The 25253-nt window shown below is 50.9% G+C and overlaps 1 protein-coding gene across 1 annotated transcript; it reads right to left on the reverse strand.

Moving 5' to 3' along the window:
- Positions 1-1064: 1064 nt before the first annotated feature.
- POU2AF2 (POU class 2 homeobox associating factor 2) lies at positions 1065-22897 on the reverse strand. Its single transcript, XM_060251674.1, has 4 exons — positions 22658-22897; positions 6729-6771; positions 2667-2983; positions 1065-1448 (listed from the first exon to the last, which is right to left on the reverse strand). Exons 1-4 carry the CDS (start codon positions 22895-22897, stop codon positions 1065-1067), a joined length of 984 nt encoding a protein of 327 aa, XP_060107657.1.
- Positions 22898-25253: the final 2356 nt, after the last annotated feature.

Genomic DNA, 25253 nt, shown 5'->3' on the forward strand with positions numbered 1-25253 from the left:
TTGAGCATTGGTTCCGGAAGTATATTGATCAGAGGAAGCCTGAATCGAAACACGAAATTTACCTAGGAGTCGTGTAATCAATAATACTTCTCTAACATCTGAATCCTTTCATCAAATGTGATAAGAATATTCAAAGTTTTCGTCAACATTTATTTTCTTTGTGGAGAGGTCTGCGTGTCAATATCGCAACATCGCTACATCAGAGTAGCGCGTCCTAGTGGACTTTTGTATGACGGACTTTTCTATTTTCATATTTATTTATAAAGTGCTTATGTATTTCCTTATATGAGATTTATTAATTGTACTGAATGTCTTCTTGAAAGTGTGGATTGGCTTCCAAAGTAAACTTGCTCTGTAGTAATGAATTAGAAGCTTGTAAGGCTCTGTAAGTGTCTCTTGTCAATTCCACAGAACGAGTTGTTTCTTGGTCTTTAATCCACAGGTGGAGGCAGGGGGTCTCCCGGTTTAGAGCCTGCCCCCCCCCCCCGTTTCAGGGTCATCAGAAAGTGGGGGAAGGGGAGGGAAATATCTGCAGGTCACTCCATTATGGAGACCAATTCCCACAGGATATAATGGAGAATTGATCCATGGGTATCTGGAGCTCTTGGAGGCACCAAATTTTTAGCATAGCATCCAATGCCTCGCCTCAGAATATCCTCCAAGTTTCAAAAGGATTGGACTGGGGGGGGGGGGGGTTTCCAATTCTATGAACCTGCCAATGAAGGTGCCCCTATCCATTATTCCCAATGGAGGGAAGGCATTTAAAAGGTGTGTGGTCCCTTTAAATGTGATGGCTTGTCACCACCTGCTCCTGGCTCTACCCCCGATATCTCCTGGCTCCACCCTCAAAGTCCCCAGATATTTCTTGAATTGGACCTGGTAACCCTACCCTTTCTTGTCCCCTGGAAAATACAAATGATTCGGTAAGCGGTGTTCGCTATAGAATTAGGTCCCACGCAGGAGCAGAAACTTGAGCCACGGCCAGACGGTTGTGGGATTTTGGATTTGCTTGCCTTTTTTTTTTTAAAGCGACTTTGGTTTTGTCCCTCTATTGGGGGTCCCTTTCAGTAAGTCCTTCGGCATTCGTAGGCCCCCCAAAGTGGGTTCCCGTCTTCCTTGGGCCAGAGAGGGCTGCTGTCGTGGGGAGAGGTGTTGTCTGCGGACTCCTCCGGAGAGCCGTGGAGTGCCTTGGGCGTCAGGTCGTTGGCCACCGTCGGAAAAGACGAGAAAGGGTAGGGGGAGGCAGCCGAGTAGCCAGACGTGTACTGGACGTCTTCGAGAGCATGCAGCGAGTAGGGCTGTGGTCCGGCCAGAGGGGAATTCCAGCTGGGGTTTCTGTACTGGGAAGGACCCCCTGGCTCAGGGGAGGAAAGGCAGCCGGGGGCAGAAGAGGCCTGCAGAGAGTTCGAACAGACCTCTGGTTGGCTGAGGCTATCAGGCAGGACTTGCTCCTGAGAAGAGAGAGAAAACGCATCTTTAAATGGTAGGAAGAGAAACCTCCCAAAGCAGCAAGGAGGACTGGGGGGGGGGGGGCAGGAGACGTGTTTCTCTCACAAGCTTTTCAGCCATTAAAAAAAAAAAAAATCAGATTCCTCAAGCCAAACCAAACCAATGCTGAGTTCTTAAGAGACTGCTCTGAGACCTGGTTTATTTCACGCTGTGTTGAAGAGTTTTATCTGTTTAATGTGCCGATGCCTTTCATGAGTTTTATCTTGTCTTCCAGATTTATTATTATTCGCTTCCTTTCTATCCCACCTTCGGGGTTCCCTCTCAGCTGAGTCGGTGTGAGCTAGTTCATAATTTTTTTAGCCTCCGGCTCAAACGTTTTTGTCTTCGCTCAGGAAAAATGGCCCCCCCAGAGCAAAATAATTTATGCAGTACCGCACAACGTTAATGCGAGTAGCTCACGAAGTTAGAACTGATAAAAGGAAGTCCTTCTTCACCCAAAGGGGGATTAACTCATGGAATTCACTGCCACAGGAGGTGGTGGCTGCTACAATCATAGACAGCTTCAAGAGGGGATTGGATCAACATATGAAGCAGAAGTCCATCAGTGGCTATTAGCCACAGTGTATTGATGGAACTCTCTGTCTGGGGCAAGTGATGCTCTGTATTCTTGGTACTTGGGGGGCAACAGTGGGAGGGCTTCTACTGTCCTGGCCCCACTGATGGACCTCCTGATGGCACCTGGGTTTTTTGGCCACTGTGTGACACAGTGTTGGACTGGATGGGCCATTGGCCTGATCCAATATGGCTTCTCTTATGTTCTTATGCGACACAGAGTGTTGGACTGAATGGGCCATTGGCCTGATCCAACATGGCTTCTCTTATGCTCTTATGTGACACAAAGTGTTGGACTGGATGGGCCATTGGCCTGATCCAATATGGCTTCTCTTATGTTCTTATGTGACACAGAGTGTTGGACTGGATGGGCCATTGGCCTGATCCAACATGGCTTCTCTTATGCTCTTATGTGACACAGAGTGTTGGACTGGATGGGCCATTGGCCTGATCCAACATGGCTTCTCTTATGTTCTAATCCCCAGCATCTCCCATTAAAGGATCAAGTAAAAAGACCTCAGCCTGAGATTCTGGAGAGCTGCTGCCAGTCTGAATAGACAGTACTGAGCCAGAAGGACCAATGCTCTGATTCAGTACAAGGTGGCTTCATTTGTACTTACACTTAAAAAATGCGCGGCAGAGTCACTAGGAAAAGACGGGATGACGGGAGGCACTGGCGAGGTACCGAAGAGGGACGCTGTGCCGGAAGTGACCGGTGTGAGGCGGTGGTCCCCGTATTGGTCGCTGAAGTAGGTGTCCAGCAGAGAAGGGTAGCCTTGAACCCCGTGCGATTCGTACGGAAAGGGCTTTGCTAGAAGGGAGGGTGCGTAGACATCGCTGGGGATCTGCTTGCTGCTCTGCAAATCCACATCGGTCATCAGGGATCGCCGAACCCCATAGTAGCCAGACACAGCCGGGGAACCTTTTCGCAATGGAGAAATCAGTTAGCGCAGCACCGGAAAATGTACGTTCAAATGCATGTTCAAAAGGCACATCTGGAAGGTCTCTTCCTTCCCCCTCCCAAAAGGAACACCTCACTGATTCTAGGTTAAAATGTCAAGTGGATCATAATAAATGAAGCAAATGCATCAAATCGGAAGGGGGGGGCACATAGCAGGGGGCTTTCTCAGAATGCAAATCCATGACCGTGACAGAGCTTGTGTATTGATTTCAGAAATAAAGAAGGAATGTTTCTTTTGTGACTCATGAGATTGTATCTATGGGATGGGACCCAGCTGTGTGTACATACACGCACACTCCAACTTGTATCTCTCATAGGGTTGCCAATCCCCAGGTGGGGGCAGGGGATCCCCTGGTTTGGAGGCCCTCCCCCCGCTTCAGGGTCGTCAGAAAGCGGGGGGAGGGGAGGGAAATGTCTCTGGGAACTATTATTCCCTATGGAGATTTATTCCCATAGAAAATCATGGAGAATGGATCTGCAGGTATTTGGGGCTCTGGAGGGGCTGTTTTTTGGGGTAGAGTCACCAAATTTTCAGTATAGCATGCAGTGCCTCTCCCCAAAATACCCTCCAAGTTTCAAAAAGATTGAACCAGGGGGTCCAATTCTATGAGCCCCAAAAGAAGGTGCCCCTATCCATTATTTCCTATGGAAGGAAGGCACTGAAAAGGTGTGCCGTCCCTTTAAATGTGATGGCCAGAACTCCCTTTGGAGTTCAATGATGCTTGCCATGGCCTTGATCTTGGCTCCACCCCAAAGTCTCCTGGCTCCACCCCCAAAGTCCCCAGATATTTCTTGAATTGGACTTGGCAACCCTAACCTCTCAGTATATGAAAAAGACTGGAGCTCAAGCTTTACTGATGAAGAAGAAGAAGATATTGGATTTATATCCCGCCCTCCACTCCAAAGAGTCTCAGAGTGGCTCACAATCTCCTTTACCTTCCTCCCCCACAACAGACACCCTGTGAGGTAGATGAAGATGTTGGATTTATATCCCGCCCTCCACTCCGAAGAGTCTCAGAGCGGCTCACAATCTCCTTTACCTTCCTCCCCACAACAGACACCCTATGAGGTGGGTGGGGCTGGAGAGGGCTCTCACAGCAGCTGCCCTTTCAAGGACAACCTCTGCCAGAGCTGTGGCTGACCCAAGGCCATTCCAGCAGGCGCAAGTGGAGGAGTGGGGAATCAAACCCGGCTCTCCCAGATAAGAGTCCGCACACTTAACAACTACACCAAACTGGCTCTTCATGAAGCCATGTAGTATGATCACCATCTTCAAGTATTTGAAGGGCTGTCATAGAGAGGATGGGGCAGAATTGTTTTCTCTGGCCCCATAAAGTAGGACCAGAACCAATGTTGTTCCAGCTCAACATTAGGAAGAACTTCCTGACAGTTCAAGCGGTTCCTCAGTGGAACGGGCTTCCTCAGGAGGTGGTGGGCTCTCCTTCAGTGGCTATTAGCCACAGTATATATATATATGACACAGAGTGTTAGACTGGATGGGCCATTGGCCTGATCCAACATGGCTTCTCTTATGTTCTTATGTTCCTGGGAGGTTTTTAAACAGAGGCTAGAGGGCCATCTGACAGCAATGCGGATCCTGTGAATTTAGGGGGAGGTGTTTGTGAGTTTCCTGCATTGTGCAGGGCGTTGGACTAGATGACCCTGGAGGCCCCTTCCAACTCTATGATTCTATAGGTGACTCTGTATCTTGGACGTATCTATCTCAGCAGGTTGTTGTGCCACCTAGGGTTGCCAACCTCCAGGTGAGATCTGGTGCTCTCCTGATATTACAATGGATCTCCAGACAATAGAGATTAGTTCTCCGGGATAACATGGCTGTTTTAGAGGGTGGGCTCTATGACACTGTACTCTGATGTACAGTGTCTTCCTCTCCCCAAACCCTGCTTTCCCTACACTCCGCCCCCAATATCTCCAGGGTTTTTTTTTTTCATACTTGAATTTTTATTAATTTTTCTAAAAATATCCGCAAACATTAAACAAAATAAACAACAAAAAATAAATACATGCAATATACATAAAACAATATTAATAAGAGCACTCTTACAGTCTTCTATTAATTCATAGTTTTGCATTTACAATTTATATTTCAAATATATTATCTTTCACTGTACTATGTTATATATATAAAAAGCTTCAATAATACGAGAAGTTTACATACTTTTTTTTGGAATACATTTTTCAAATTCTACTTTTAAGTTGATGTATTTAAAAAATGGGAACCATCTGGAGTTCAATTATGATTGTCACAACCTTGCTCCTGGCTCCACCCCCAATGTCTTCTGGCTCCACCCCAATATCTCTTGGCTCCACCCCAATGTCTGCTGGCTCCACCCCAATATCTCCTGGCTCCACCCCAATATCTCCTGGCTCCACCCCAATGTCTCCTGGCTCCACCCCAATATCTCCTGGCTCCACCCCAATATCTCCTGGCTCCACCCCAATGTCTCCTGGCTCCACCCCAATGTCTCCTGGCTCCACCCCCAATATATCCTGGCTCCACCCCCAATGTCTCCTGGCTCCACCCCAATGTCTCCTGGCTCCACCCCAATATCTCCTGGCTCCACCCCAATATCTCCTGGCTCCACCCCAATGTCTCCTGGCTCCACCCCCAATATCTCCGGCTCCACCCCCAATATCTCCTGGCTCCACCCCCAATGTCTCCTGGCTCCACCCCCAATATCTCCTGGCTCCACCCCAATGTCTCTTGGCTCCACCCCCAATATCTCCTGGCTCCACCCCAATGTCTCCTGGCTCCACTCCAATGTCTCCTGGCTCCACCCCCAATATCTCCTGGCTCCACCCCAATGTGTCCTGGCTCCACCCCCAATGTCTCCTGGCTCCACCCCCAATGTCTCCTGGCTCCACCCCAATGTCTCCTGGCTCCACCCCAATGTCTCCTGGCTCCACCCCCAATATCTCCTGGCTCCACCCCAATGTCTCCTGGCTCCACCCCCAATATCTCCTGGCTCCACCCCAATGTCTCCTGGCTCCACCCCAATGTCTCCTGGCTCCACCCCCAATATCTCCTGGCTCCACCCCCAATGTCTCCTGGCTCCACCCCCAATGTCTCCTTGCCCCACCCCCAATATCTCTTGGCTCCACCCCAATGTCTCCTGGCTCCACCCCAATGTCTCCTGGCTCCACCCCAATGTCTCCTGGCTCCACCCCCAATATCTCCTGGCTCCACCCCAATGTCTCCTGGCTCCACCCCCAATATCTCCTGGCTCCACCCCAATGTCTCCTGGCTCCACCCCCAATGTCTCCTGGCTCCACCCCAATGTCTTCTGGCTCCACCCCAATGTCTCCTGGCTCCACCCCCAATATCTCCTGGCTCCACCCCCAATGTCTCCTGGCTCCACCCCCCAAAATCTCCTGGCTTCACTCCCAATGTCTCCTGGCTCCACCCCCAATGTCTCCTGGCTCCACCCCAATGTCTCCTGGCTCCACCCCCAATGTCTCCTGGCTCCACCCCAATGTCTCCTGCCTCCACCCCCAATGTCTCCTGGCTCCACCCCACTGTCTCCTGGCTCCACCCCCAATGTCTCCTGACTCAACCCCCAAAGTTCCTAGATATTTCTTGAATTGGACTTGTTTTCCCACCCGGAGCTGGCAACCCCGATGCCACTTCAGAAGAAAGACAGAGTGGAAATAAAATTGAGATATTTCTTTATAAAAATATGCTTACCCGAGAGCGGGAGAAACGAGGACTGTGTTGTTGCAGCGCTGCCCTGAAATGAAAAGAACAGAGCTCAACCTTGAGCAAATGTGACTGGATTATATTTTGAAAATCGGAGCACATGGCTGGATTTCAAAACTCAGGCCCTAACCGGGGGCACACCTGAGGGGAATTCCTTGTGTCTAACCTGTAGGGTTGCCAAGTCCAATTCAAGAAATATCTGGGGACTTTGGGGGTGGAGCCAGGAGACTTTGGGGACGGAGCCAGGAGACATTGGAGGTGGAGCCAAGATTAAGGCTGTGACAAGCATAATTGAACGCCAAAGGGAGTTCTAGCTATCACATTTAAAGGGACGGCACACCTTTTCAATTCCTTCCTTCCATAGGAAATAATGAAGGATAGGGGCACCTTCTTTTGGGGCTCATAGAATTGGACCCCCTGGTCCAATCTTTTTGAAAATTGGGGGGTATTTTGGGGAGAGGCACTAGAGGCTATACTGAAAATTTGATGCCTCTACCTCAAAAACAGCCCCCCCCAGAGCCCCAGATACCCGTGGATCAATTCTCCATGATTTTCTATGGGAATAAATCTCCATAGGGAATAACAGAGTTCCCAGCAGGCATTTCCCTCCCCTCCCCCCGCTTTCTGATGACCCTGAAGTGGGGCCTCCAAACCAGGGGATCCCCTGCCCCCACCTGGGGATTGGCAACCCTACTAACCTGGACACGACACTTCGTAACATGCAGTTCAGGCCCCAAAGCCTTCTTGTTCTTCTCCATGTCCTGATAGCTATTATGTCTGTGGACTTGAGTGAGAACTGAATTGGGTGTTCCTGCCTGGCTTATTGGAGCCAGACGACCAGAGCTTGGGGACGAGAACAATGGACAGCAAGATCCTAATTCCTGCTGCCCTGCTCCAATCACACACACTCCCCACGATGGTTTGAATGATCCAATAATGTGCTTGCATGGGAACCTGACGTGTGTTTGTGTGTGTGTGTGTAGTTGGCCCTGTTCTAGGCTTCCCAACCCTCCCGCCCTGGTGGGGGACCCCAGGATTCCCACCCTCTTCCCCCGCTCCCCCAAAAAATGGAAGCAGGGGGAGGGGGGAAACGGCACCAAGGAGCATGGCGAGCCGCCCCATCCCGGAGCGGGCGAGGCCGCCGTGCCGCTGCCGCCCCCCCCCCACCGCCCCACCGCAGCTGCTCCTCCGAGATGGGCTCAGCCTGAGCCCATCTCAGAGGAGCAGCTGCGGTGGGGAGGGGGGGCGGCAGCTGCACAGCGGTGTCGCCCGCTCCGAGACGGGACAGCTCGCCACGCTCCCCGGCGCCGTTTCCCCCTTCCCCCTAGCTCCACCCCAGTGTCTCCTGGCTCCACCCCAAAGTCTCCTGGCTCCACCCCCAAAGTCCCCAGATATTTCTGGGATTTTACTTGACCACCCTACCCTGTTCGCCCAGTTTGCAGTTTTATGCTTAGCCTTTACTATGCTGAAATAGGGTTGCCAATCCCCAGGCGGGGGCAGGGGATCCCCTGGTTTGGAGGCCCTCCCCCCGCTTCAGATATTTCTTGAATTGGACTTGGCAACCCTAGAGACAGGAGGCTGGATTAGATTGAATTCCCCACCCCCCACCCCAGGTCTCTGATCTTATTTTCTTATGTTCTTAACAAAGGATGTCCGTTTGTGCTAATGGTTTTAACCTTTTTATTCAGCGGTATTGAACTCATTTGTTATGAGGGCCGGATCTGACATAAATGAGACCTTGTTGGGCCGGGCCATGTGCCATTAACACTTGTTGGTCTTAAAGGTGCTTTCTTTGTATTTCTTCCATGGGATCCAGGGAACTGGGCAAAGGAAGCTCTGGCTCTTTCCTTCCTTCCCCAGGGGACTTGGGAGGAGGAGCCTCGGTCAAAAGAAGAAGAAGAAGAAGAAGAAGAAGAAGAAGAAGAAGAAGAAGAAGAAGAAGAAGAAGAAGAAGAAGAAGAAGAATTGCAGATTTATATCCCGCCCTTCTCCCTGAATCAGAGTCTCAGAGCGGCTTACAATCTCCTATGTCTTCTCCCCTCACAACAGACACCCTGTGAGGTGGGTGGGGCTGGAGAGGGCTCTCACAGCAGCTGCCCTTTCAAGGACAACCTCTGCCAGAGCTATGGCTGACCCAAGGCCATTCCAGCAGGTGCAAGTGGAGGAGTGGGGAATCAAACCTGGTTCTCCCAGATAAGAGTCCGCACACTTAACCACTACACCAAACTGGCTAGAAGGAAGAGTGGCTTGGCTTAGTAGCTCTGCTGTGCGATTGAGACAGCCTAGAAAGGCAAGATCTGCCTCCCCCCCTTTCTCCCCGAGGGACGAGCCTCAGCTAATGGAGAAGATAAAGGTTTTGCTTTGTAACTCCTGTGCAATTGAGCAGGCCTTGCAAAGCAAACTGTTATGCAAAAGGAAGCGAGATATAGGGAGGAGGAAGCAGACGACAGCCAGTTGCTCGGGGGCCGGATAGGAGCCCTCCAAGGACATGATCCGGCCCCTGGACCTCATGTTTGACACCCCTGTTTTTATTGATCTCAGGGGTCTTTTTAAGGGTGGCTGTCCACGGAGGATGCGACTGATAAACCTTACAAATAATTTTCTCACCCTGTTGGACCCCCAAGACAGCACCACAATCCCCCCTTCTCCTCAGAGTGGTGTGGCAGCACAGGTGTAGCAGGGAGATTCACAGTCCCCAGGTACCAGAGGCTGTAGTCATGGCCACAGGCACAGACATCTTGAAAAGGGGATTGGCTAGGTTAACGGAGGAGGCATCTCTCAGTGGTTACTAAAGGGAACCTCCACATTCAGAGACGGTAAGCCTCTGAATCCCTGTTTGAGACAGGATGCTGGATTAGATGGACCACTGGCCTGATCCAGCAGGGCTCTTCTGATGTTCTATTCAGGGAAAGGCCTCATTTTCTGTGCCCTGTTGTCGGACCTCCAGAGGAACTGGCTGGCCACTGTGCGAGACAGGATGCTGGACTAGATGGACCTCTGGTCTGTTGTTATGTCCTTAATTTAGGTGGTCTGTTTGAGCTAATGGAACCTTCCTGGCTGATTTCTTTTTTAGTGATCTCGGAGGTCTTTCTAAAGATTGTTGTCAGCTGGGTTGGGTGAGATTATTTTTAGTGGGAGATGCAATCTATTAACATTGTGGATGATTTCCTCACCCTGTTGGACCTCCAAAACAGCACCACAATTCTCCCTTCCCCTCAGAAATTGCTGACATGGGAGTGACAACAGGGGAAGGTCTCCGCCTCTGAGCCCTGTTGTTGCATCTCCAGAGGTTGGATCTCCAAATAGTAGCTTCAGATCAGAATGTAATCATACAATTATCTCAAACATAGACTATTTGTGAATGTTATTTATTTATTTATTTCTTGCTTGCTTGCTTGTTTGCATCGTATTAATATCCTGCCCTCTCCGTGAATGGACTTTTTTCTTATCTTCCGCTTTCTCCTCTAGAACAATTTCAACTTGGTCCAATTTTAAGAAATAACTATATTATTAATGTAATGTCTGGAACCCTTGTTTGACTACTAAAGAGGGCCAACTGGCCGAAACGCATTTTGTCAGGGTCACAAATGGACACAAATGTGCGAGATAACTGTATGATTTTATTCTGATTTGAGACTTCTATTCGGGCCTACATTTGTTTTTATCTAATTTGTAACACATACATGTATTTTTTTTCGTACATTTGGTAATATTTATGTTTTAACTTTAGATATAGAAATATTGGACCCTCACATTTTAGCTGCATTCACACACACTAAATAATGCACTTTCAACCCACTTTCAAACTGGATTTTGCCAGTGAAATCCAGTTGGAAAGTACATTGAAAGTGGATTGAAAGTGCATTATTTAGTGTGTGTGATTGCAGCTTTTGACTTCTTTAACCTTTTGGTTCTTAATTCAATTCTTTTTTAGTTCAGTCTCCCCCCGCGCCACCGCCCTGCTTTCTTGTGTCTTTTATTAGCTTCACTTGTTCAACCACATCCAAACAAATCCAGTTAAATGCTAGCTGAAACTTTGAGTAAGATGATGGTGGAGGAGTCTACTTTGCTTTTAGCATGAACTTTTGTCTCTGGCCCTCTCAGTAATCCTCCCCATTTCCTGAAAACATAAAAACACCAACATGAGTAGAAAATGCCACCACCACCACCACCCCTCCCTGTTATGGCCTTGGAGTGGCAGCCGAGAAGCCTTCAGTTTGCATACTGCAAACAGGAGCTTCCTGCTATGGCAGGCAACCAAATTTAGAGGTTTAGATTTGAATTAAAATTTGCCAGTGTCAAGACTTCCTTTTGGTTGACAGGCCCGCCTGCCACCTGGTCGAGAGCCGCCTCCATGGAAACGGGCACACGAGAGCTCCACCATTCCAAGCCAGCCTGACAGACACAAACAAAAAGACTGACTCCAAAGGACAGGCTTTTAGGGGGCTGCTCTGGAGGGGAGGGTCTTCTTTACAACTCCCAGTGGCTCTGGACTTTTTTGGATTGGCCGGGACTAAGCCTGCAGCAGCTGGAACATCGTTGGCGTTCCCAGCCATAGAGCCAGACGTTGCCTGAGCAGTTTGTGCGGCAAACACTCGAGCGACATTTTTTTGGAGTGGCACTTTGGTGTCAGGCCCAGGCTTAGATGAGAGCAGGGTCGGCTCACCGGCCAAACCACCCCAGCGAATGCTTGGGGCGTTGGGACCCTTCAAGAGCTCAACTGACTCCCAGCCATCAGCAGCCCCGAAGGAAGCGGGTATCCCTTCTGGAAGCATCCTGCCAATGGCAGCCACGTCCAAGGAGGGTTGCCAAGTCCAATGCAAGAAATATCTGGGGACTTTGGGGGTGGAGCCTGGAGATTTTGGGGGCGGAGCCAGTAAAAATTGGGGGCAGGGCCAGGAGCAAGGGACAATAGGCTTCCCAACCCTCCCGCCCTGGCAGGGGACCCCAGGATTTACAGCCTCTTCCCCCGCTCTCTAAAAAAACGGAAGCGGGGGGAGGGGGGAAACGGCACCAAGGAGCGTGGCGAGCCGCCCCATCTCGGAGGAGCAGCTAAGGTGAACCGGAGAAGAGGCAGCAGCAGTGCAGCAGCATCGCCCGCTCTGCTCCGCCTCTGAGGTAAAATCAGAGAAGGGGAGGGTGGAGGCAGGCCAGGAGCGTGGCGAGCCGTGAATCTGGGTCCTTCTAGGACCCGGACTCGTGGCTCGCCACGCTCCTGGCCTGCCTCCACCCTCCCCTTCTCTGATTTCACCTCAGAGGCGGAGCGGAGCGGGCGACACCGCTGCGCTGCCGCCTCTTCTCCGCTTCACCGTAGCTGCTCCTCCGAGATGGGCTCAGCAGTTACGGTGAAGCGGAGAAGAGGTGGCAGCCGCGCAGCGGCGTCGCCCGCTCCGCCTCTGAGGTGAAATCAGAGAAGGGGAGGGTGGAGGGAAGGAAGACATTTAAAAAGGTGTGCGGTCCCTTTCAATGGGATGGCCAGAACTCCCATTGGGGTTCAGTGATGCTTGTCACACCCTTGCTCCTAGCTCCACCCCAGTGTCTCCTGGCTCCACCCCCAAAGTCCCCAGAGATTTCTTGAATTGGACTTGGCAACCCTAAGGGACAAGCATCACTGAACTCCAAAGGGAGTTCTGGCCATCCCATTGAAAGGGACCGCACACCTTTTAAATGCCTTCCCTCCATTGGAAATAATGAAGGATAGGGGCACCTTCTTTAGGGGCTCATAGAATTGGACCCCTGGGCCAATCTTTTTGAAACATGGAGGGTGTTTTGAGGAGAGGCACCGGATGCTGTGCTGTAAATTTGGTGTCTCTACCTCAAACAAAACAGCCTCCCCAGAGCCCCAGATACATTCAGGTCAATTCTCCGCTATACCCTGTGGCAGGGGTGGCCAACGGTAGCTCTTCAGATGTTTATTGCCTATAGCTCCCATCAGCCCCAGCCATTGGCCATGCTGGCTGGGGCTGATGGGAGTTGTAGGCAAAAAAAACATCTGGAGAGCTACCGTTGGCCACCCCTGGCCTATGGGAATCAGTCTCCATAGGGAATAATGGAGTGCCACGCAGCAGTTTCCCTCTCCACCCCCCCTTGCTTTCTGATGACCCTGAAGTGAGGGGAGGGCCTCCAAACCAGAGGATCCCCTGCCCCTACCTGGGGATTGGCAACTCTAGAAAAGCAGTGACGTTCTAAGGACTCCACTCCTTCATACACAAAAAACTCCCAAATATCAGCAGTGGAGAGGCCTAATTCCTTGTGCTGACTTGCAAGAGAGAGGTCCTGCTGACCTCCCCATTTTTCCGCAGAGCTCACCGGTGCTGGGAACCTGCAACAGAGTTTTCGACAGGTGCCTGAATTGTCCGGCTGGCCCTCTCGGTAAACACAATCACTGCGGCCACCGAGCCGGCTGGCAAGAATTTAGCAGCCGGGCGTTCCTTCAGCCCCAAAGGGTTTGGCTTCAGCGAAAGCCTCTGTTTGCGTGCCAAACCCTCACTCCATCCCCGGTCAAGCACCTGGTCTACGGAGGCCACTCGTAAAGATAACGCGTCCCATCTGTGTTTGCAGAGCCCTGCCAGTTAGCAGGAATTCAGACACCAATTCGGCAGGTGAGCATGGGTTTGGGATCTCACAGAGTGCTGGAGCATTTGCACTTGGGCCGCAGAAGGGCAGAGGCAAGGTGGAGAACCTTCCCACCCCCCACCCCCCTCCCAGGTTTCCTGCTATTCTTTTTTTAAAAAAAGAAAGGAATGTTGGCAAACTCGAGAAATAATTCTTTGGCATCGGAGTCATCAGGCATTGAAAAGGGGAAGGCAAACAGAACTCCAGTATGCCTTCATGTCCTCTTTCCAGTAACAGGTGAACCTTCTGCACAGAAACGTGGCTGACTGTGGAGGTGGAAAGTGCACAGCTGACTTACGGTGACCCCAGAATGGAGTTTCCGAGACAAGGGAGAAGCAGAGGTGGTTGGCCATTGCCTTCCTCTGCAGAGCCTTCCTTGGTGGTCTCCCATCCAAGCAATGACCCTGCTTAGCTTCCAACTTGTGGTGACCCCAGCAAGGGGATTTCAAGGCAAGTGGGAAGCAGAGGTGGCTGGCCACTGCCTTCCTTTGCAGAGCTGATCCTGCTTAGCTTCCAAGATCTGATGAGACTGGGCTATGCCGTGCTGCCTTCCCCCACCCTTCCTCTGCTGCTACATGCGTTCATATGTACGGATACACCATACATATGGGGAGAGGGGCTCCAGCTTCCAAGAAATCTGTTCCTCTTTGAGAGACTCATAACAGAGCCGGAAGGGACCCTAAGAGTCATCTAGTACAACTCCCTGCACAGTGCAAGAAATTCACAGCTACTTCCTGCAGGGTTGCCAACCCCCAGTGCTGGCTGGAGATCTCCCACTATTACAACTGATCTCCAGATAGGGTTGCCAATCCCCAGGTGGGGGCAGGGGATCCCCCAGTTTGGAGGCCCTCCCCCTGCTTCAGGGTCATCAGAAAGTGGGGGAGGGGAGGGAAATGTCTGCTGGGATCTTCTGCACGCCGAGCAGATGCTCTGCCATTGAGCCACATCCCCTTTCCCAGAAATTACAAATGAACTCCAGGCTAGAGAGATCAGTTGCTCTGGAGAACATGGCTGTTCTAGAAGGAGGACTCCATGGCATTATACTAGGCTGAGGTCCCTCCCCTTCCCAGGCTTCACCTCCAAAATTCTCCTGGAATTTCCACCCTGGAGTTGGCAACCCTGTCTAGTCAACGCGTAGCAAGCCACGTGAAGCAGAAACTCCATTGTCAACCCACAAAAGGGGGCTACATTTGGAAAGGTAGCCCTAATTTTATGGCATTATGCCCCATTGGCGCTCTCCCCTGGACATTTCTCTGGAGAACCGGGTTTGATTTCCCATTCCTCCACTTGCAGCTGGTCTCCTTAGGCCAGGGTGTCAAACATGCAGCCCGGGGCCAAATCAGGCCCCCAGAGGACTCCTATCAGGCCGCCAAGCAACTGGCAGTCATCTGCTTCGTTCTCCCTATATCTTGCTTCCTTCTGCGTAACAGCTTGCTTTGCCAGGCTTGCTCAGTTGCACAGGAACAACAGAGCAAAACCTCTATTTTCTCTATTGGTTGAGGCTCCTCCCCCTCCTGGTCCCTTGGGGAGGGAGGAAAAGAGCCAGAGTTTCCTGGATCCCATGGAGAAATACAAAGAAGGCACCTTTAAGACCAACAAGTTCTTTTTTTCCTTATAGAGACTTCTAGAACAGCCATGTTCTCCAGAGCAACTCTAGCCTGGAGTTCATTTGTAATTCTGGGAAAGGGGATGCGGCTCAATGGCAGAGATCTGCTCGGCGTGCAGAAGATCCCCAGTTCAATACCAGGCATCTCCAGTTAAAAGGACCAGGTTGAGGGTGATGGAAAGACCTCAGACTGAGTCCCTGGAGAGCCAGTTTGATGTAGTGGTTAAGTGGGCGGACTCTTATCTGGGAGAACCAGGTTTGATTCCCCACTCCTCCACTTGCACCTGCTGGAATGGCCCCATCCAGCCCAACACTCTGTGTCACAAAAGAACATAAGAGAAGCCATGTTGGATCAGGCCAATGGCCCATCCAGTCCAACACTCTGTGTCACATAAGAACATAAGAGAAGCCATGTTGGATCAGGCCAATGGCCCATCCAGTCCAACACTCTGTGTCACATAAGAACATAAGAGAAGCCATGTTGGATCAGGCCAATGGCCCATCCAGTCCAACACTCTGTGTCACATAAGAACATAAGAGGGAGCCATGTTGGATCAGGCCAATGCCCATCCAGTCCAACACTCTGTGTCACAGAAGAACATAAGAGAAGCCATGTTGGATCAGGCAATGGCCCATCCAGTCCAACGCTCTGTGTCATACAGTGACCAACAAACCCAAGTGCCATCAGGAGGTCCATCACTGGGGCCAGGACACTAGAAGCGCTCCCACTGTGCCCCGCCCCCGCAAGCACAAGAATACAGAGCATCGCTGCCCCAGACAGAGAGTTCCAACAATACTCTGTGGCTAAAAGCCACTGATGGACCTCTGCTCAGGATACAGCAGGTGTGTGAAATCTCAGGGACGTTGACCACCTGGAGGCTGGCAAGCTTACAAACTGGCATTTTTTGATCACATGCGGCCTGAAACGGAGAGGACAGGATGGCCTCGTGTCCCTGGCTGACCCTTGTCAAGCCGCAGGACAAATGAAGCGTGCATGCCCAAGGAATGAAAAACAAGAGGGCACACCTCATCACAACACAAATGCAGGCACAACGATTCTTTGCAGAATAAAGGGTGGGGCCTTCAACGTTGAGTCTTTGGCGGCTCTGGTGACCGCGAGGGCCATGCCGGTGCTGGAAGGGCGCAGCTGCTGCAGGAGGCCAAGTGGGCGGATTTAACCGTACTCCAAAGCTCCCAGTTCCTAGGAAAGGGTGGTGCCCAGCTACCGTGGGAGCCCAGACTGCCTCCTGCTCACCTGGTGTTTGCTTTGAGATTGAATGATCTACTTTGTTACAATGATGCCTCTCTCTCTTTGTGATAACACCTCTGCAAGTCTGTCTGAGCAAATAAGGAAGTTTATCCCATGCTGCCGCTGTTGGATTGGACTGAACTGTCAATCGAGAGATGCTAAGGAAATTGGTGGTGAACCCGGAAGCCACCCGATCCGTTCTTCCTTCCACTACGGTCCCCCTAACTGGATTTAGGCAAGGCGTTCAGCTCTGATCTAGAAGAAGAAGAAGAGGAGGAGGAGGAGGAGGAAGAGGAAGATACTGGATATATATTCCTCTCACTACTCTGAATCTCAACGTCTCAGAGCGGCCTACAATCTCCTTACAAAAGCCAGTTTGATGTAGTGGTTAAGTGTGCGGACTCTCATCTGGGAAAACCGGGTTTGATTCCCCACTCCACCACTTGCAGCTGATGGAATGGCCTTGGGTCAGCCATGGCTCTCTTATCTAAAAGAACCGGGTTCGATTCCCCACTCCTCCACTTGCAACTGCTGGAATGGCCTTGGATCAGCCATGGCTCTCTTATCTGGGAGAACCGGGTTCGATTCCCCACTCCTCTGCTTGCAGCTGCTGGAATGGCCTTGGGTCAGCCAGAGCTCTCTTATCTGGGAGAACCGGGTTTGATTCCCCACTCCTCCACTTGCAGCTGCTGGAATGGCCTTGGGTCAGCCATAACTCTGGCAGAGCTGTCCTTGTGAGAGCCAGTTTGGTGTAGTGGTTAAGTGTGCAGACTCTTATCTGGGAGAACCCGGTTTGATTCCCCACTCCTCCGCTTGCAGCTGCTGGAATTGCCTTGGGTCAGCCATGGCTCTCTTATCTAAGAGAACCGGGTTCGATTCCCCACTCCTCCACTTGCAGCTGCTGGAATGGCCTTGGATCAGCCATGGCTCTCTTATCTGGGAGAACCGGGTTTGATTCCCCACTCCTCTGCTTGCAGCAGCTGGAATGGCCTTGGGTCAGCCATGGCTCTTGCAGGAGTTGTCCTTGAAAGGGCAGCTGCTGTGAAAGCCCTCTCAGCCACACCCACTTCACAGGGTCTGTTGTGGGGGAAGAAGATATAGGAGATTGTAAGCCACTCTGAGTCCCTGATTCAGAGAGAAGAGTGGGGTATAAATCTGCAGTCGTCTTCTTCTCTACGTCCCTCCCCCCCACAACAGACACCCTGTGAGGTGGCTGGGGCTGAGAGAGCTCTCCCAGAAGCTGCCTTTTCAAGGACAGCTTTTGCCAGAGCTCTGGCTGACCCAAGGCCATTCCAGCAGCTTCAAGTGCAGGAGTGGGGAATCAAACCTGGTTCTCCCAGATAAGAGAGCTCTGGCTGACCCAAGGCCATTTGGGCAGGTGCAAGTGGAGGGTGTGGGGAATCAAACCCGGTTCTCCCAGATAACAGAGCTCTGGCTGACCCAAGGCCATTCCAGCAGCTGCAAGTGGAGGAGTGGGGAATCAAACCCAGTTCTCCCAGATAACAGAGCTATGGCTGACCCAAGGCCATTCCAGCAGCTGCAAGTGGAGGAGTGGGGAATCCAACCCGGTTCTCCCAGATAAGAGAGCTATGGCTGACCCAAGGCCATTCCAGCAGCTGCAAGTGGAGGAGTGGGGAATCCAACCCGGTTCTCCCAGATAAGAGAGCTATGGCTGACCCAAGGCCATTCCAGCAGCTGCAAGTGGAGGAGTGGGGAATCCAACCCGGTTCTCCCAGATAAGAGAGCTCTGGCTGACCCAAGGCCATTCCAGCAGCTGCAAGTGGAGGAGTGGGGAATCAAACCCGGTTCTCCCAGATAACAGAGCTATGGCTGACCCAAGGCCATTCCAGCAGCTGCAAGTGGAGGAGTGGGGAATCAAACCCGGTTCTTCCAGATAAGAGAGCCATGGCTGACCCAAGGCCATTCCAGCAGCTGCAAGTGGAGGAGTGGGGAATCAAACCCGGTTCTCCCAGATAAGAGAGCTATGGCTGACCCAAGACCATTCCAGCAGCTGCAAGTGGAGGAGTGGGGAATCAAACCCGGTTCTCCCAGATAACAGAGCTATGGCTGACCCAAGGCCATTCCAGCAGCTGCAAGTGGAGGAGTGGGGAATCAAATCCAGTTCTCCCAGAGAAGAGTCTGTGTGCTTAACCACTACACCAGACTGGTTCCCACCACATGCCCGGTTGTCAATGCAAACAATATTACTGAGTAACCTTGGTAGGACTGGTGTAAGGATTCTTCACTTTGCTTCTACAATTCAGAAGAGATTTTTTTTAAAAAAATTGAAGATATAGCTTCATGTTTTTAGAAGTTTATCACCTAGCCTTGGCATCTCTTGGTGTCCGCAAGCACCAAATATGAAATCACATGTGCTGTTAGCTGTCAAATACTATCATTGTTACATGTCAGCCATCATACACTATCAAACGTTATACCCCATTGCATGTCACCTATCAAAGACTGTGAAAATCCCATTGCATCCATCAGCTGCTGTTCAAGATGCATTGTCGTGGTGTGACCGCTGCCAAATACCAAATCTATTGCATGCCAGCTATCAAAGACGCAGTCGAAATATAAAATAATTGAGAATCAAATACAAATATTTGGAGACAGTTGGAGTCCAGTCGCACCTTTAAGACCTGTGAAGTTTTATTGAGAATGTAAGCTTTCATGTGCTAAAAGCACACTTCGTTGGACAATGGAATGGGGTACAGTTAGCAGTGCTACATACAGCTTGTGGGCAGTGGTTAAGCATGCAAAATGGTATCACGTTAGAATCCAACGGCAAGATAGTGAAATTAGCAAATTGAAAGAATAACAGTTTGGTCTGGATAGTATAAGTTGCCTGGGACAACAGTAAAAAGCAACAAACTCAACTTAAATCCAGATCAAACTTGCTCTTTCAGCTTGTTAATTTCACTATTTTGCCGCTGGATCCCACCTTTGTACCATTTTGCACGCTGAACCCTACCCACAAACTATATGTAGGTAGGTGAGCAGGGCACGGTGCAGGTGGAGAGGAGGGAGGCAAAGGAGCGGGAGGCGGAAGAAGCCACATAGAATGGGCTGGGGACGAGGGGACAGGTGGAGCTGCTGGCTGCAAAGTGCCGGGGTGGAGGAGAGGGAGGTGGAAGGAAACCCCCTGCTGGCACACAGGGTACAGTCCCTTCTTGAGCCAGTTTGGTGTAGTGGTTGAGTGCGCGGACTCTTATCTGGGAGAACCGGGTTTGCTTCCCCACTTCTCTTCTTGTAGCTGCTGGAATGGCCTTGGGTCAGCCATAGCTCTGGCAGAGCTGTCCTTGTGAGAGCCAGTTTGGTGTAGTGGTTAAGTGTGCGGACTCTTATCTGGGAGAACCGGGTTTGATTCCCCCCTCCTCCACTTGCAGCTGCTGGAATGGCCTTGGATCAGCCATAGGTCTGGCAGAGGTTGTCCTTGAAAGGGCAGCTGCTGTGAGAGTCCTCTCAGCCCCACCCACCTCACAGGGTGTCTGTTGTGGGGGAGGAAGGGAAAGGAGATTGTGAGCCACTCTGAGACTCTTGAGTGGAGGGCAGAATATAAATCCAATATCGTCTTCTTCTAATGTTTTAGGATTGGCTGCCTTGACTTGGCCTACGGCTGCTAAGTTCCCAAGCTGGGGGTGTGGGAGGGTTCTCCCGCCTTGGAGGTTCCCAACCCGCCAGCCCACACTGGCCAAGCTGGGTGGGGGGATCTTCCCCCACCGTTGCTGATGCAATGACTCTATGGTTTTCACAGACGCTCTAGCAATTTGGGAGGAAAACTCTATCGTACCATAGAGCAGGGGTGGCCAACGTTAGCTCTCCAGATGTTTTTTGCCTACAACTCCCACCAGCCCCAGCCATTGGCCGTGCTGGCTGGGGCTGATAGGAATTGTAGGCAAAAAACATCTGGGGAGCTACCATTGACCACCCCTGTCATAGAGTTTTCCCTCCCAAATTGCTAGAGCATCCGAGCAAACTATAGAGTTTTCCTGGACACTCATAGAGCGACCGGCACACAATGTCGCCTGCACAATTACGTCACTTCCAAGTGAGACCATGGGGGCCTTGGCAACCCTAACTTGGCCACTTTCAGAGCCTCCAGCTTTTGCCCCTACCCCAGAAAGCTTCTGAGAAGCGGCAAGGCCCTCAGTGGATGGGAAAGGGTGCCCCTCCCGACTTTTTAAAAAGCTTCCTGACTTTTAAAATCCTGGCTACGGCCCTGAGGCCTGTTCCCTCGATTTGCCACTAGGCTGGTTTACAGCTCAGTCAGCGGTTAGGAGCCCATCAACAGCCGGGCTTCTGACAACGGCTTTGAAGATCTCCGATGTATGTTTAATTAGGTGCCGTCAAGTTAGGGTTGCCAAGTCCAATTCAAGAAATATCTGGGGACTTTGGGGGTGGAGCCGGGAGACATTGGGGGTGGAGCCAGGAACAAGGGTGTGACAAGCATAATGGAACTCCGAAGGAGTTCTGGCCGTCACATTTAAAAGGACAGCACACCTTTTTAAATGTCTTCCTTCCATAGGAAATAATGAAGGATAGGGGCACCTTCTTTTGGGGCTCATAGAATTGGACCCCCTGATCCAATCATTTTAAAACTTGGGAGCTATTTTGGGGAGAGGCACTAGATACTATACTGAAAATTTGGTGCCTCTACCTAAAAAAACAGCTCCCCCAGAGCCCCCGAAACCTCCAGATCAATTCCCCATTATACCCTATGAGAATCGATCTCCACATAGGAAATAATGAAGTGCTGAGCAGACGTTTCCCCCCTCCCCTTTCTGGCAACTCTGAAGCGAGGGATTGGCCTCTCTACTCACGAGTTGCTGCCAACTTATTCAAAGTAACACAGACACACCATCCCAAGAGGAAGCCTTTCAATAGCAGACTGAAGCCTCCGGAGGTTGAAAGGCACATGGTCCTCTGGGGGCGGGAAGGAGTCTGGGAAAGCGGAAGAACCCCCGCTGGGACCTGGGGATTGGCAAGCCTACGTCAAGTTGCAACTAGTTTGTGGCCATCCTAAAGGGATGTTCAAGGCCAAGAGATGTTCAGAGGTGCTTTGCCACTGTCTACCTTGGCATAGGAATCTTGGGCTTCCTTAGCGGTCTCCAGGGGTGGAATTCTAGCAGGAGCTCCTTTGCATATCAGGCCACACCCCCTGATGTAGCCAATGCTCCAAGAGCTTCCAAGGCTACATCAGGGGGTGTGGCCTTATATGCAAAGGAGCTCCTGCTAGAATTCCACCCCTGGTGGTCTCCCACCCAGGGATTAACCAGGGCCGGCTCTGCTTAGCTTCTGAGTTCTGATGAGTCCAGGCCAGCTCAGGCCAACCAGGTCAGAGCAGAAAGGAACAGAGGTGGTTGGACATCGCCTGCCTCTACCCTTCCAAGCTTGGGCTCACTGGAGCTCTTCAGGTTGACAAGAATTTATTTATTTTATTTGTTTATTTTATTCGATTTTTAGCCCGCGTTTCCCGGAGGACAGGCTCAGGGTGGGTTACATCATAAAAACAATCAACAGTAAAAAAAAAAACCAATAAAAGACCAATTTAAAAGATATAAAATCTAAAACTACAGAGTGACAGTGGAGAGTAGAATGGCAGGTTCTACCTCACAGCCCTGGCCTATTGTCCAGGTCCAGCAGATCTTATAGCACCGGGATGGAATGAAGGGGGAGGGTAACAAGTGACGTCCAGTGCCTCAGCTGAAAGCTTGGCGAAAGAGCTCTTACTGGCCCTGTAGAATTGGAGCAGATCCCACAGGGCCCAGATCTCCAGGGGGAGCTCATGGGAGGGATGGTGGCTCAGTGGTAGAGCATCTGCCTGGTAAGCAGAAGGTCACAGGTTCAATCCCCGGCATCTCCAACTAAAAAGGGTGCAGGCAAGTAGGCGTGAAAAACCTCAGCTTGAGACCCTGGAGAGCCATGAATGGGGCTGTGGCTTAGTGGCAGAGCATCTGCTTGGTAAGCAGAAGGTCCCAGATTTGATCCCCGGCATCTCCAACTCAAAAGGGTTCAGGCAAGTAGGCGTGAAAAACCTCTGCTTGAGACCCTGGAGAGCCATGAATGGGGCTGTGGCTCAGTGGCAGAGCATCTGCTTGGTAAGCAGAAGGACCCAGATTTGATCCCCGGCATCTCCAACTCAAAAGGGTCCAGGCAAATAGGCATGAAAAACCTCTGCTTGAGACCCTGGAGAGCCGCTGTCAATCTGAGTAGACAATACTGACTTTGATGGACCCATGGTCTGATTCAGTATAAGGCAGTTTCATACATTCATATGTTCATTCCACCAGGCAGGGGCCACGGCTGAAAAGGCCCTGGCCCTCGTCGGGGCCAGATGGACGTCTCTGGGGCTGGGTATTATCAAAAATTGTTGGGTTGCCAATCGTAAAGACCTACAGGTCTTGAAGCCAACAGTTCATTTATCAGTCTGGAAACTTCACTTACGTTGAAGCGGGAACCACTCGTCTGTCTCGACCGCTTTTCCGCCAGCAGATCTTTCACCGTGTGCTTTACCCTCACTCCCTGGTAAACTCGCTTGCCGTAATCTGCAGGGACTAAAGAAACGGAGAAAGAAAAGAATGAGCAGGCAGCAACGAAGGAAGGCCAGATAATAGAGGTGACCCTGAATTTAAATGACGCATCGACACATGAAGCTGCCTTAAATTGAATCAGACCCAGGTCCATCATCTATAGCTCAGACTGGCAGTGACTCTCCGGGGTCTCGGAGGGGGGGGGGATGCCTCTAACATCACCTACTGCCAGTGTTCCCTCTAAGGTGACTTCGTGTGAGCTAGCTCACAGTTCTTTAGCCTCCAGCAATGCTTCCTCTAAGCTGTGGAGTCTAGTGAGCAAAAATTCTACTTTGTGAGCTCCTGGCATTAAAGTTGTGAGCAACTGCATGAATTAGTTTGCTCAGGGGTCACCCTTCCTGGGCTAAGACAAAAATTTGTAAGCCAGAGGCTAAAAACTGTGAGCTAGCTCACACCACCTCAGCTTAGAGGGAACACTGGCCTCTGGCTCACACATTTTTGTCTTCGCTCAGGATAAACGGCCCCAGTGCAAACTAATTTATCCTCACAACTTTAAAGCCAGTAGCTCACAAGACTCAACAGCTTAGAAGGAGTATGCTGGGTCCTTTTTAACTGGAGATGCCAAGGATTGAACCTGGGACTTTCTGCATGCAAAGCAGAAGCTCTGCCACTGAGCCATGGCCTCTTCTCGGAGCCACAGAGAGCCAGTTTGGTGTAGTGGTTAAGTGTGCGGACTCTTATCTGGGAGAACCGGGTTTGATTCTTCACTCTTCCACTCACACCTGCTAGCATGGCCTTGGGTCAGCCATAGCTCTAGCAGAGGTTGTCCTTGAAAGGGCAGCTGTTGTGAGAGCCCTCCCCAGCCTCACCCACCTCACAGGGTGTCTGTTGTGGGGGAGGAAGGGAAAGGAGATTGTGAGCCACTCTGAGACTCTTCGGAGTGGAGGGCGGGATATAAATCCAATATCTTCATCTACCTCACAGGGTGTCTGTTGTGGGGGAGGAAGGTAAAGGAGATCATGAGCCGCTCTGAGACTCTTCAGAGTGGAGGGCGTGATATCAATCCAATATCTTCATCTACCTCACAGGGTGCCTGTTGTGGGGGAGGAAGGTAAAGGAGATTGTGAGCCGCTCTGAGACTCTTCGGAGTGGAGGGCAGGATATCAATCCAATATCTTCATCTACCTCACAGGGTGTCTGTTGTGGGGGAGGAAGGTCAAGGAGGTTGTGAGCCACTCTGAGACTCTTCAGAGTGGAGGGCGGGATATAAATCCAATATCTTCATCTACCTCACAGGGTGTCTGTTGTGGGGGAGGAAGGTAAAGGAGATTGTGAGCCGCTCTGAGACTCTTCGGAGTGGAGGGCGGGATATAAATCCAATATCTTCATCTACCTCACAGGGTGTCTGTTGTGGGGGAGGAAGGTAAAGGAGATTGTGAGCCGCTCTGAGACTCTTCGGAGTGGAGGGCGGGATATAAATCCAATATCTTCATCTACCTCACAGGGTGTCTCTTGTGGGGGAGGAAGGTAAAGGAGATTGTGAGCCGCTCTGAGACTCTTCGGAGTGGAGGGCGGGATATAAATCCAATATCTTCATCTACCTCACAGGGTGTCTGTTGTGGGGGAGGAAGGTAAAGGAGATTGTGAGCCGCTCTGAGACTCTTCGGAGTGGAGGGCGGGATATCAATCCAATATCTTCATCTACCTCACAGGGTGTCTGTTGTGGGGGAGGAAGGTAAAGGAGATTGTGAGCCGCTCTGATACTCTTCGGAGTGGAGGGCGGGATATCAATCCAATATCTTCATCTACCTCACAGGGTGTCTGTTGTGGGGGAGGAAGGTAAAGGAGATTGTGAGCCGCTCTGAGACTCTTCAGAGTGGAGGGTGGGATATAAATCCAATATCTTCTTCTTCTCAAAGGGGAGAATCTATGAGTGTCCCTGTTTTCACATGAAGCTGCCTTATACGCAGGGCTTGTTTTCTGGGAAAATAGGTGCCGGAATTCTCAAGAGAGAAATGAAGGAGAAACACATGGGTGCCCCTCAGGAACTTTCACATGTTTTCTGGAGAATTTTGTTTCCACAAAGAGGTTCTGACGCTCCATTCTGCCGCCTTACTCCCTGCTTATACTGAATCAGACCTTGAGGTACTCAATACTTGAAGGGCTGTACTATAGAGAATGGTGTGGAATTGTTTTCTGTGGCCCCAGAAACTAGGACCAGAACCAACAGGTTGAAATTAAATCAAAAGAGTTTCTGGCTCAACATTAGGAAGAACGTCCTGACCGTTAGAGCGGTTCCTCAGTGGAACAGGCTTCCTCAGAGATTTTTGAACAAGGGCTAGATAGCCATCTGACAGCAATGCTGATCCTGTGAATTTAGGGGGAGGTATTTGTGAATTTCTCTCTCGTGGATTGCTGCCTTGACATGGTGAGAGGGCTTGCGTGGTTCAGTGAGGCTGTGGGCTATGCCATGCAGGGCCACCCAAGATGAACAGGCCACAGCTGACATC

The sequence above is a fragment of the Heteronotia binoei genome, chromosome 12 (assembly GCF_032191835.1).
Source record: "Heteronotia binoei isolate CCM8104 ecotype False Entrance Well chromosome 12, APGP_CSIRO_Hbin_v1, whole genome shotgun sequence".
NCBI lineage: Eukaryota > Metazoa > Chordata > Lepidosauria > Squamata > Gekkonidae > Heteronotia > Heteronotia binoei.

What these genes read in the sequence shown, in the direction of transcription:
- POU2AF2 (XM_060251674.1), bottom strand. Translation starts at nt 22,897, where the DNA reads ATGGACCTGGGTCTGATTCAATTTAAGGCAGCTTCATGTGTCGATGCG. An exon ending in CGAGTGGTTCCCGCTTCAAC is followed by an intron (nt 6,772 to 22,657) that starts GTAAGTGAAGTT and finishes TTTTCATTTCAG; the next exon opens with GGCAGCGCTGCAACAACACA. An exon ending in CTCGTTTCTCCCGCTCTCGG is followed by an intron (nt 2,984 to 6,728) that starts GTAAGCATATTT and finishes CATTGCGAAAAG; the next exon opens with GTTCCCCGGCTGTGTCTGGC.